This window comes from Diplotaxodon limnothrissa, linkage group LG7 (assembly GCF_057381915.1).
Source record: "Diplotaxodon limnothrissa isolate DT_005_m linkage group LG7, D_limnothrissa_male_GT1.1, whole genome shotgun sequence".
NCBI lineage: Eukaryota > Metazoa > Chordata > Actinopteri > Cichliformes > Cichlidae > Diplotaxodon > Diplotaxodon limnothrissa.
In genome coordinates this window covers 18576285-18589359 of record NC_140602.1, presented here as the reverse complement: position 1 = coordinate 18589359, position 13075 = coordinate 18576285, and the positions used below count along the sequence as shown (strand labels likewise).

At 41.1% G+C, this 13075-nt stretch overlaps 1 protein-coding gene across 1 annotated transcript in view; it reads left to right on the top strand.

The window, feature by feature from the left end:
* The window catches only part of nell2a (neural EGFL like 2a), a 93903-nt gene extending 82562 nt beyond the window's left edge, over window positions 1-11341 (top strand). The window contains exons 17-20 of the mRNA XM_085359383.1: window positions 1930-2123; window positions 5947-6123; window positions 9092-9316; window positions 11300-11341. Coding sequence (XP_085215509.1) covers window positions 1930-2123; window positions 5947-6123; window positions 9092-9316; window positions 11300-11341 — 638 coding nt within the window. The remainder of the gene's footprint in view (window positions 1-1929; window positions 2124-5946; window positions 6124-9091; window positions 9317-11299) is intronic.
* Window positions 11342-13075: the final 1734 nt, after the last annotated feature.

Genomic DNA, 13075 nt, shown 5'->3' with positions numbered 1-13075 from the left:
AGGACCAACAAGGTTACATTTTTCTCATCAGAGAATAAAACTTTCTTCCACCTTTCAATGTCCCATGTTTGGTGCTCTCTTGCAAAGTCCAAACGCTCAGTGCTGTGGCATTCAAGCAGACGAGGCCTTTGAAGACCTTTTTTGTTTTTGAATCCCTTCAGTCTCAGATGCCGTCTGATGGTTATGGGGCTGCAATCGGTGCTAGTAACGGCCTTAATCTGGGTCGAGGATCATCCAGTGTCTTGGTGGACAGCCAATTGGATTCTCTGGCTCAGTGCTGGTGAAATTATTTTTGTTTTCCACTTGACTTTTTTGTTCCATAACCCAGATCAGGATCATTTAAGAAATTCCAGATAACTGTACTACTGCGTCCCACCTCAGCAGCGACGGCGCGCTGCAAGAGACCCTGCATATGCAGTTCAGCAACCCGACAATGTTGAAAAATGGAATGGTTTTTTTTTGGCTTTGCCATCAGAACGTCATGACAGTGTGACTACCTGACAGAAAATGACAATGAATCCACATTTTTACACAGATTTTGCCTTTCAAAGGCATGTGGTCTTAAACTTTTCATCAGCTGTAAAACAGCCTGTTTCAGTTAAAGCATTGTTTTCAATAAATTGCATGCTCAAAAAAACATTTTGTCTCTCTCCCATTTCTTCTTGTTGCATTTTGAAGCTTACTTTGAACCTTGTTAAGATCCAACCATGCAAAATATGTTTGGTTTTTTTTGACATTTTTCAAGTGGTCCAAAAATTTTGATATGGACTGTTGAGCATTTCTCATCTGTCTGCTATTTCAACCCCTCCATCACCCCAGCATCCAACCTGAGTGATCTCAGAGCACAAATGCCCAACTTTACTGTAGCAACTCAGTTTTCAAGTTATTTGACTTAATTAGAGTAAAGCCTGCTCAAGAGGATAAGGCACCTACTTTATCAATATTTGACCTTAATTTTTTCAAGTCCTTGCATTAATTGAGGATTAAATTCCAGTTCATACATTTCAGCAATGCAAGAATGCCACAGACCGCTATTAATGGCAACACCCATTCATTTTCTATTGACAGGCTTTTTATGCCTCATTTTTATCACATCATTAAGTCCCTCTCTTTGAGTCCCAGTATCAGGATTGAGGGCTTCAAATTACAAAAGCCGGCACTGAAAATAGTGCTTCTGAAATCTGAACTTTAAGAAAAAAAATCTTAAGTGATCCACTTTGAAAAACTCACTTAACTTTTGAGATGTTTTTTTTCGGTGTTGTTTTATTTTTGAAACGTTTGTGTGCCTGTATGATTGCATAGATATGTTGTTAGGAGTTGCGTTTTCCTTCCTAAAAATATCACATTTCCTTTTGCAGCCTGTTCATTTTCGGAAACATTCTCTCTGATTCAGCCTGTCAGAAAAAAGTGTCAGCTGTCAAAATGGAAACCCTCAATCTACAGTAACAATAGTGCTAGCGCTGCTCCACTCGTTGACCCAATCTTAGCTGTCAGTTTGAGTTGTGAGAGGAAAAGGAGGGAGAAAAAAGTGCATTAAAACCACCCTAAAAAAAATAGCCTGTGTGTTCGTCACAAAGCAAAGTTATAATTTTGCCAAAAGTGGGTTTCTGGGTTACATTACAGCTGTATACTGCGTGTTCCCAGCAAGATTTGAAAAATGTTCTATTGCTGCACGTTACAATTGCATTTCAAATCCTCTATTCAGCGATTTTCACATACAGAGAGGCAGGGCACTGTTGTCCTGAAAGAGATAAAAGCATGGCTGCTCACCGACATATAAGAGCATCAACGTTTACAGGGAAAACTGCTTTTACCTTATCGCCCTGCTATTAAAGCAACATTACTGGTCTTGTAATAAAAAAAAGAAAGAAGAAACTGTTATCTGCACAGAGCATATGTATGATGTCATGCTTTTTGTATTCCCTGCAGATATTAATGAATGCAAGACAGGAAGGAACACCTGTGCCAACGACACAGTGTGCTTCAACCTGGAAGGAGGCTATGACTGTCGGTGCCCCCACGGGCACAACTGCACCGGCGACTGTATCCATGACAACAAGGTCAAGCACAGCGGGCAAATCTGGGTGCTGGACAGCGATAGGTGCTCGGTGTGCTCCTGCCAGGTAATGAACAGGCTGAGACATATGCAGAGAATACAGAGACAAGGAAAGCTGAGAGGAAAAGCAAAGAAACAAACAAACCAAGAACAGAGTAACAAAGCAGAGGTAAATGGATCCGCTGAAACAGAAAGAGGCAGACAAGTGAAAAGACGAGGAAACGTGTCCACGGCTGTATATAGCCGAGTAATGATTTCCCCTGTCTCTCTGACGCGTGCACACTTTTACAGTATGTGCGTTCAGCTGATCCAGGCGTGAAACGTTTTCAGCGCTGTTATTTTTCACTCTGCTTTCCAAGTGTTTAAACCAGAAATACAATAATATAACAAAGCAAATGTAAACCTGGTTTTCTTTCGGAATGATGTTGTTCCCCACAGGACCAATCAGCAGCAAGCGTCACTTTGTTTTATCCTGTAGTCAGAGTGCTTCTCTTTAAACAAGCAGTGACATTTTATTAAAACAACAACTAAAGCGCAGCAGTGCAACAAATGATTCTTTCCCTTTTTAATTTTTAATTAGACATGACATGTGATAATTGATGTAGGACAAATGGGAGACCACCTTTGGGCACTGTCACACCCCAGCAACAGCAAACATTTGCACCCAGCTTTGGCAACTTTGAAGTGCGAATTAGCTCCTGAGTGACCTTTCGAAATTCAAAAAGTCTAAAAATGTAAAATCGTCTTAGCAAATTGCATTTCATTTACTGCCTCTGTGGAAATTGGAAATTGTAGCATTCACCCAGTCATGGTAAACAGATGGCAAGAAGTGCAACTACAGATTTTCGTCATGCTACAGTGATTGCTGTTGATTTCTTAGCAACTAAAGAAAGAGGTACAAGTCTCAAAAAGCTGTTGGAGATTAAAACAGAGGTAGAAAGGCTCAAAATTGACCGTAATACGCATTGTATTTATTATTTTTCCCAGTTTTTGCTATTTTCTTAATGACAGAACAGTTTTAAATCTTTGCAGTATTGTACAGAAATAGCTTGATTCTTTATTAATGATTGGCTTTTACATATAACAAGCCACAGGTGAGGATATTTCAGTTTGGCCTTCTTTGTAAAGAGATCATTAAAAGTCACCAACACTGACTGTAACCAGTGGCTAAGGGCAGTAAAGCAAATGTATTTCAGTAATAACCAGAAGGCTCCTGGTTCCAGTCTCACATCTCCTTTTTCTTTTTTTAGTCTTTTGGCCTGCCAGCTTCCTAAATGACTCTTCCCTTAATATTAATTTAATAATGTGTGTGGAGCTAAACATTTATTACCGGCAGAAGATCAGACAATTTACCACACGTGTAACTTTCAGTCTTTATTACCTCTGTCTGGGAGGTTATGTTTTTGGTAGCATTTGCATGCATGGCGTTCTGTCCGTTAACACGATAGCTTGAAAAGATTTGAATGAATTCTGATCAAACTTACATCCACCAAGGTCTCCAAGGTCAATGTAATGATTTCAAAAAGCTATTTTAGAAATTATACTTACAATTTTACATTTGACCCCCAACCTCTCCTTCCTCTCCTAAAGGTCAAAACAATAATAATACTTTTTAGTGCTATTTATTACAACTATGTTTGTTCCTGCCGTTGTTTGTATTGAGAACATATAGGCATATAGGGAATGATATATGGGGATTGTAAATATCATGTTAGTTTGAACCTCTGGCCACTTCTTTAAGGTCAAATAATGCCAACCTTCATAAAATGTCCCGTATCTTATTATATTATATAATAAGTTTATTCATGCTCAGTTATTTACAAATGAAACATCCATTCATCAATTATTTTCCGCTTGTCCAATTTAGGATCGTGAGGAGGCGGGAGCCTGTTCCAGCTTCCATAGGGTGAGGGGTAGGGTATACTCTAAACAGGTCGCCTCCTACATAACGTTTATATACAAAATACAATACTCTTCCCTTAAAAGTAAATACAGCTCAGATAGGGAGTTGTCTTGGCGTAGGTTTGTGCTGTCTGAGTGCTTTTCGTCTTAGATATGCAGTCTGCTAGGCTAATTCTCTAGCTAGTAATGTAGCAATAACGCTAACTGAAAATGCATGAAAATGTGAATGAATTTTGATCTGATGCTTTTTGCATGACTAGAGTCCTAAAATCAGGATGTATGTATGGGTGGATGGATGGAGATGATGCAGTAGTGGTGAGCAACTTAATTAAAGCGCATGAGCTACTCTCTCTATATAGTCCTTTTTAAAGGTCTATCAGAGTGATCGGGGCTCTTGATGTACTTGTTTTGATTGATTCCTGACATCAAAGTGACAAGGCATCTGGGAACAGTTGGTCCAGAAAACTCATTCCATCATCTTAAACACATTTTTTTCCTCCATGATTATCAGGTCACAGAGCAGTCATACTTTGCATTTCAGCATTTCACTCAACCTAATGCCAAGTGTCTGGCGGTAGTGGAAGGTGATTATAGTGGATTAGTGTCGGTAGTGAATGATCAAGCAGCAAATTATTCATTTGATTACAAAGGTCCAGGGCAGAAATGGCTCCCTAATTAAATGAGTCATATTAATTGATTTGAGAGATTGAAGAGCTGCCTGTCAAAATTAGTTGTATTGAGCAGTTCAGTGAGCAGAGGAGTAAACATGTTATTGTTTTGGAAGTGGGTGGACACAGCCGGATATTACATGGAGAGCTGCGATTAACTGAAGAGGGGAAACCAAAGTCAAACCCCAGAAAAAAGACAAAGAGCATCCAGCCCGAGGTCAAGCAGTACACAAATAGTTCATTGTTTTGCTCTGATTGCAGTGCTGACGGGTGGAGTGTAACCCATCGATGCATCTGGACCAATTTCAAAAACATGTTCAGAAAAAAATATCAAAATACCAGGTTAACTGGCAACATTGAATGCATTCCTGACAATTCTTTACAAAAAATGTAAAGGAATGAAAGGTAGACTTTATTGTCAGTTTTGTTACAAAAAAGAAATCATACTCATGCTCTTTGAAATCAATTTTCAATCCATTCTATTAACTCCTTTTTCAGCTCAGGGCTGGGCACTCAAGCCTATCCGAGCTGTCGTCGTGCAAAATGTAGGGGACCTTTAAAATACTCAAATTTAATTTTGTGCTCTATAGTTAATTCGGACTTCCTATTTTTACAATCGTCTGTATCCATCCTGAGCCGGGAAATATGTAACCGTATGAATATCCACAGAAAAATATCCAAATATTAGAATTAAACAGTAACAAGAAGGCAAAGCGGCGATTAAAATGGGATTGGATGGAAAATTTGCACGCTATTATGAATGGGTGCTGTTGGGCTCGGGATACTAGACATGCGTTTGAAACACCGTGATTAATGCACATATAAAGATTCTGTGGAAACAATCAACAGAAGTACCTGTTCCTTTCACCACCTTCTGGCTACTGCAGGGTCGTTCTGATTATTTTCATTATCAATTATCATGCAATTCTTTTTTCTTCTCTCTCAACCAATTCATAGTTAATTCTTAAAATCTTAGAAAATCCTAAAAAGCTTAAAACTCCTACCACGCTTTCTCAAAGCTGCCGATTATTTCCTGTACTCTGATGAGTTTGGAAGGAGTCTGAAAACACTGAGAACACCACGCTGATGAATAGAAACTATGCATCAGTACGCATAGAGTACACACTTTAATCTGGCGTGTCATAAATTGCTGCTTCAGAACAGTTTTCTTGGCATGAGCTAGACTGCCTTCATTACATTATTAATCATCAACATGTATGTTTAATGATCCCATCAAAGCAGAGGCCTTTGTCTGTGCGTGCAGCTGTTTTGGCCCATGCGTCATCCTGTGCTCAGTGCTCAGTTGTGCTCCCCACGCAGGCCGGCCAAGTGATGTGCCGCAGGATGGTGTGCGACTGCGACAATCCCAACGCCGACCTGTTCTGCTGCCCCGAGTGCGACCCTCGACTTAGCAGCCAGTGTCTGCATCAAAACGGCCTGCTCACCTACGGCAGCGGGGACACGTGGGTGGAGAACTGCCAGCAGTGTCAGTGCCTGGTGAGTAAAGGGCGCTTGTACCAACCCCCTCCTGCACGTTGATAATATTTCAAAGAGCGCAGGTATTTAACGCTTTCGTGCAGTGTCGTTTAAGGTGATAGCGAAGACAACATAGGCATTCATTGCCGTGCCGCAGTGCCCACACGAGAGATGTAACAAATACTCCAGTCTCCATGGAAATGCTCATGAATGAGAGATGTGCTCTGCGAAAAAAGTCAAGGAAAGATGTTTTGTGGCAAGAGGGGGGGAGTGATTAAGAGGTGAATAGGGAGGTTGCAGAGAGGAGAAAATGAAGATTTCTTTCTTCTGCACAAGTGGAAAACCAAAGCAAGTGATTACTGAAATTTTAAAGAATTCAAAGAACTGTAAGGGCTGCTCTCTGCTGTGCTGGAATTACACGTTTTACTGGAGAAGACATTCAAGGTTAGGGGAACAGTGTCGCCTATGAGGTGGGAGGGTGAAACAGGGAGTGTTATTCCTGTGCTTTGAGGAGGTTCTGCAGCGTGTATGTCTGAGGTGCTAGTTTCGAGTGTCCTCTACATCTAATCCCATTTCCCATTCGAAACAAAACAGCATTTCGTTCACTACACAGATCTTTCTCAGTTAGACGTATGCGCCGCTTTCTTTGTGTTCACATCTTCTGCTGCGTTGACCTTTTCAAGGTTTTAACAGTGTTTATGTTGAAGCAACAGGGAGGCGTTTTGCGTTTCCCAACAAACCTGACAAAAACAATAAATCTTCCCACCTGTGTTGCCCCTCTTACCATATTTCCATATGCATATCACATGCAAATTGAAGGCTTTAGATTCTACCCCACTGTCTTCTCCTAACCCCACCCCCTCCTCCAACATGCTGTAACACTCACCCACACCAGTGTCAGTTCCTCTGTTGAATGACTCACAAACCGTCTTTGCTTTGGATCTCAGAGCAGTACTTTACAACTCTTATTTTTCTATTTATTTCATCCTCTTTTTGTTGCCTTTAAAGATCAGCCGTACTTGCAGCTAAGATACCATAAATTGGCTCCACTCTGACAGATTTATGGTCTGAGTAGCAATAGCAATGTCATTTCCTCTCGCACCCCTCCCTCCCTCTATTGTAATGCCGTCCTGATGCCTGGACCTGAGAGCTGCTTTTTTGGATTTCTTACAGCGAGCCATTATAGAAGAGCTTGAAAATCACCGCTCAGCAGAGGGGCAGCGGGGAAGCGCAGTTGGCTGAAAATGGGTTTGCTTCAGCATCGCTCTCGCTGAAACAGTACTCAGTGTAGGCCCTCGTGTTGACACGAGCACATTTGAGATTGCAGGCACGCCTGTAACAACACACACACGCACACACACACACACAATGTAAACATAGTATACGTGTGCTTGAAAATCTGCACACATCCTACATATGTCCACATGTACGCACAGATAGACATAAAACATGCTCAGTTTAAGATGCACAGAGGCACACGCAGAGCAAAGGGCCACCAGCACACGCAGTACAAAGAGCAGCACTTGAAAGGGAGAAGGCTGCTCCCGCGATACCGTACTGGGGCTCCAGTAGCGTGACAGGGACGTGAAATGAACCTTGAATGCTGCTACACTTAGCAGAGGCATGGCTGTCCAGACTCAGCGGGGGCCTTAAAATACACAGTGACAGCAGGGAGATGGGCAAAACATTCTCTCAAGTCCAAGATGTGAATCCTTTTGTATGAACCGTGCAATCATTTGAAATCAAGAGTGTGGCCTTTGCAGACCGCGCACACGCGGGCCACTTGCAATTTGCCATCTTGTTAAATCACCAAAATATCAAAGAAACCATTGATTTTCACAACCATACATGTAGATAGTAGCTTCATTTTTGAGAATAAAAATGGCATAATTATTGCAGGCTAATTCCCAAGCAAAGATAAATGTCACCAGTTCTAATTTCCCAGAGGCATTTTGTAACATTCAGTCTTAAAAACAGCAAATCTTTACATCTAGAGATTAAATAGCAGTGAGATATCGTGAATGGAGACATATTAAAAAATGATTTCATCTGAAGTATCACAAAGATATCAAAGTCCAGCGTCAGTTGTTTGTAAAAAGCTGTGCCCGACATCAGCCTCTCCTGTATGATAACAGACCACATCTGCATAAACAGACAAAGATGACATCGTCCCCTATCACAGTGTGGAACAGATACCTGAGGCTACACTCAATCCCTCCCTCTGGCAGCGAGCAGAAAGTGCCACTCGGGGGGATTTCCCACTTCGAATGTTTACACACAGCACAGAAGCAGGGAGTGGGCATTAGCTCTGTGTGAGAGCGCGCTTTATAGCCAGCCTAATTTACTACAACATTTTTGAAACGCTGAGTCAGATGATTTTGAGAGATATTGAATATCCCCGGTGGGACACTTGCATCAAACCTCACCATGCGTGCGCACCCCTTTTATATCTGCTGGTGTGCTTAAACATAAACAGTCTGAACTCATATTTCATTTCAATAAGGCGCGCGGCAGATATGCACATGTATGACAGCACGAGCAGAAGTGGGTCAGGACAGAATGATGTAGAGTACAGTTCGGTTAAGAGTTGCAAGGATGGACAAAATCTATGACCCGTTTTCTCAGGCCAGTGAAAACGGCAGCGGGAAAAATCCAAGAAGGCTTTCTGCGCCGAAAGTTTGCTGTAAGATTAATAGGAGAACAACGAGACTAGAACAAGTCAGTTAGAAAGGTGGAACATTTACCTCCACAGTCTGGAAAAACTGCTGACGCTGCCGGAAGACTGTGCCGCTCATCTTTATTTTTCTAGCTTCCTTACAAGTCGAGACGGTCCCTCCAGCATACAAATACACTACGTCAGGAGAAATGTGCATTTGAGTGAATAACTTGTTTAGACACAGGAAATGCAAAGTGCATTTGCAGTGATTCTTTTTCTTTTTCTCTCTCTCTGCTCGGCTATCCTTTTCAAATTCCATCTCCACCTTCGCAGCAGGGGCAGGTGGATTGCTGGCCTCTGCCGTGCCCGCCTGTGGACTGCGAGTTTACTGTGGTGCCCGAGGGCGAGTGCTGTCCCCGCTGTGTCACCGACCCCTGCCAGGCCGACACCATCCGCAACGACATCACCAAGACATGTACGGACGAGCACAACATCTCACGCTTCAGCGGCTCCTCCTGGATTAAACATGGCACAGAGTGCACTCTGTGCCAGTGCAAGGTAAGCTGCTAGTCCTGCCGGCAGCATGGAAACAGCAAATTACAGTTTCTCTAGTTCGTGGCAGGCAAGACACAAAAGAAAAATGGCTTGAAAAGTGAGAACCCTTTGTGCTTTTTCAGGGGGCAAAAACAGAGTACTAGTATTTGCAACAGAAAGGCAATTTGTGCATCTTTAACACCTCACAGAAGTTGAATTTACCAGTTGTTGTAAAAGGGCAGTTATTGGGAGCTATTTAGTTAAACCAAGATGCACACAGTAATTGCTGTGGGAAAAAAATGAATCTAATATTCATTCTAAGAACAAGACGGCTGCTGTATCAATTCAAATAAATAAGATATGATGTTCTGTTCCGCAATTATTCCCTTTCTAATTTTGAGTTTATTAGATCATAGATTACATGTTTTATTTATATTTATTAACAAGAATGCAGTTTTCTGTGAAGCAGAACTTTGATACTTTCGGGAAATGTGCTTTTTATTTTTCTTGTTTAGGATTAGATGAGAATGTCTTACTCGGATGCACTGCACTGTATTTCTGCTAAATATGAAGCTGCAGTCGGTTAGATTAAAGCTAGAAACAGGCTCTGTTGAGTGGTAATAAACCTACCAGCTCCTTTAAAGGTCACTAATTAACATTTTTAATTAGTTGTTAATTAGGGTGTAAAAATAAGTTATAGGTTTACAATGTAACGTGCTGGCCTGCTTCTTGGTTCGGAGCGGCAACTTGCTGTAAATCCACTGGTTGCCTCGCAACCTCAGAGTGATGACAAGACTCCTGTTTCAGGTCTGTAACCTGAGTTATAATGAGCAATTTTTTTTTTTAAATGTCGAACTGTTCTTTTAAATGAAAATGAACTGAAATTCTGGCAGCGTCATTTTTCCTGGCCTCTGGCTCGGCTGCAGCAGGAAATCATGGATGTATTCTTCCCTCTGCTAAAGGAGCACACAGGTTTGAGGATGAAGTGCTGAAAACGTCTGGAGAAACACTCACATCAGCAGCTCAAGTAAATCAGATGGAGAAAGCTGCTCTTCGTGAGTTTTTATTTTGCAGCGCTGAGCAGTCACGGGGAGAGTAAACTATGCAGGCAATATCCTCTTCATTACCAAATGTGAGCGTAAATTGTTTGCCTGAGCTTTAGGACTTAATCCACCAAGGCTGACTCCCTCACTTGAAATTCTACTATTAAATATTCTTGTCGCGCGTGCCTGCAATGATGTCCGCATCTCAGACAGAAAATAACAGCTATTCTCTGAGGACTTTCAATAAACATCATAATTTTTGGAATCTCTACCATCCATTCATCTATCCAGCCATTTTCTTCTTCTATGCGAGTCAGGGTCGCGGGGGAGGGGAGGCATCTTTAGGTTATGCATCTTTTTTTGGGGGGGGGGGGCAAATTTTATTTAAGCACGCAGTTTTTAAATTCACCTAAAAACAGTCCTTGGAGTAGCAGCTTTACAATGCAAGCCTAAAATTAAAAACCTTGGCCTCTTGGATACTTGAAATGCAGCATCCTCACCCTCATCACCAGGCCAGCTAGAGATTTTCGACATTGCTTTGTGGAAATATCAAAAGTGTAAATTTGAAAGTAATTATAAAGAGTCAGTTTTCTGATTCAACAGAAATGAAGCACAGCAATTTTTCATCCTTTTAGTTTTAGCATTAACACTCAGCCTCTTCACTGTGCATGAGTTTTATTTTTTAGAACAAATGCAGCATAGTCCCAACTACAGGGACCTCCGGGGTACACGCATCATAGAAGGGGTTAAACCAAAGTGACTCTGTGACCGTTCACATTTCTCAGTGAGAAATCGCCACCTTGTATCAGTTAGCGCCCAGACAAACTCTAAATACCAAACCAAGTCTGTGTGCCGCAGCACTGCTGTTACCCAAAAATATTATCTGGTTGAAAAAACGAGCTGCCCTGAGGTTAAATTGTAACAAACTTGTGCCTCTCTTCTTTCTCTTTCTTTGTGTTTCCAGAATGGACACATCTGTTGCTCAGTGGATCCCATGTGCCTTTAGTCCTGGCAGATCTGAAGGCACCTGTACAGTGTTCTCCATGTAAAAAAATACAAAAAAAATACATAAAAAATAACACCATCCCTGTGTCTCTTCACTATCCTCCTCACAGACGTGGGTCACATAGTGTTTGCGTTGTAAGGATTTGTTTTGGCCTGCTGAATCAGATGGGTGGAAGTTCAGAATAACACACCCAGTGTCACATTGTCAAATACAGACAATTGTAAAAAAAAATGTAACCTTTCAGGTATTTTTCTTTCCCTTCTGATTAGCCACAGTTGATTGTATGTTCTGTACAGTAAACTCCACCCATCTGGTGCTAAGCTTTAACTCGTAGAGCAAATACTCTATGACCGGCGCCTGCTTCCTCAACTCCTTTATACCAAATGCAAATGTATATCATACCAAACAGATGATGGACTACGGTTTCCTGAAACCCACCACTTTGTTATGTCTCACCACTTAGAGTGAACCTTTAAGGATCACCATTCCCCACTCCCAATCATTGCTACATGAAACTGTAAAATATTACTATTACTGGCATGACTCTGCTTGATGTCCAAATATTTTTTGATTTCTAAATTCTCGATGATGATGATGATGATGATGATACATTAGCTAGAGCAAAGGCAGTTAGCATAAGGTTCCGTTGCCACATTTGAGTCGTCTAAATTATGTGGTGCTTTGCAGCATTTTGTTCCATTTCTCTTTTTTGTAATTTTTTTTCCAGCTTGTTATTGTGTAATAGTGAAATAAAGTATTTCCATTTACATTAATTGCTTGTCTTTTTCTTATGTAATTTGGATTTATCACGATTTAACAGATATGAGATTTTATTGGCCATACAGTGGCTTCAATTAGATTTTTAGGTTTCTGGGTTCACTGTTAGTTTGTAAAACACAAACATGCATTACAAAATGTTTGCGATTATTCCAACAAAGAAGAAAATCTGATTAACTTTAGGTAGCAGACGTGTTTGTCTGTACTCATCCTCCAGCATGACTGCACCGATGAATGTATAGCGTGGGAACAAATGGAGAAGGGATTGTAATCATGTGCTGTAGCGCCTGAGCAGATTAGACTATATCATCTTACAGTCTGCATACATAAAACTGGATTTATTAGATCCATGTGGCACAGCATGACATGCAGTAAACTTTGCTGAAGTCTCAGAGTGTAAGACACTGTGACTGTTCAGAGGAAAAGACCCCTAAAAAGGAAATCAGGCAGATTAAAGTCTTAAATCCATTTTCTAATAATTTCTAGGAGATTGAAAATATGCAAACAAAGGTGTGGACAAAAAGTTAAAAACCTCCCCTCTTTCTCATTGCACATCCCCTCCTTTCCTCTCCTTCGATCCTAGTCACTCCAATCAGAGATGTGAGCTGAGCCATTGAGTATATAACATGATGTAGTATTGCTCCAGAGCCTTATTTTAAAGCAATCTCAAGCCCAACTACACCTGTGCTTTGTGAAGTCAGAGGTAACACTGTTTGCATTTTTTTTTAAATATTCATGGCTGTTTTAATTAAAGTTGCAATGTGGCAAGATATCACACCCTCTGTCTCACACACATACAAATACTGGAAAAAAAACCCAAACCCTGAATCACATGCCTCACAATCATCTTAAAAACCGAAACAATACAAATCACTGCTTGTTTGAAGAATCACCCACCACGGTTTATGTATTCTGGCTGTGTGCCACGCCTCTTTTATATGCTGATGCACAGGATAC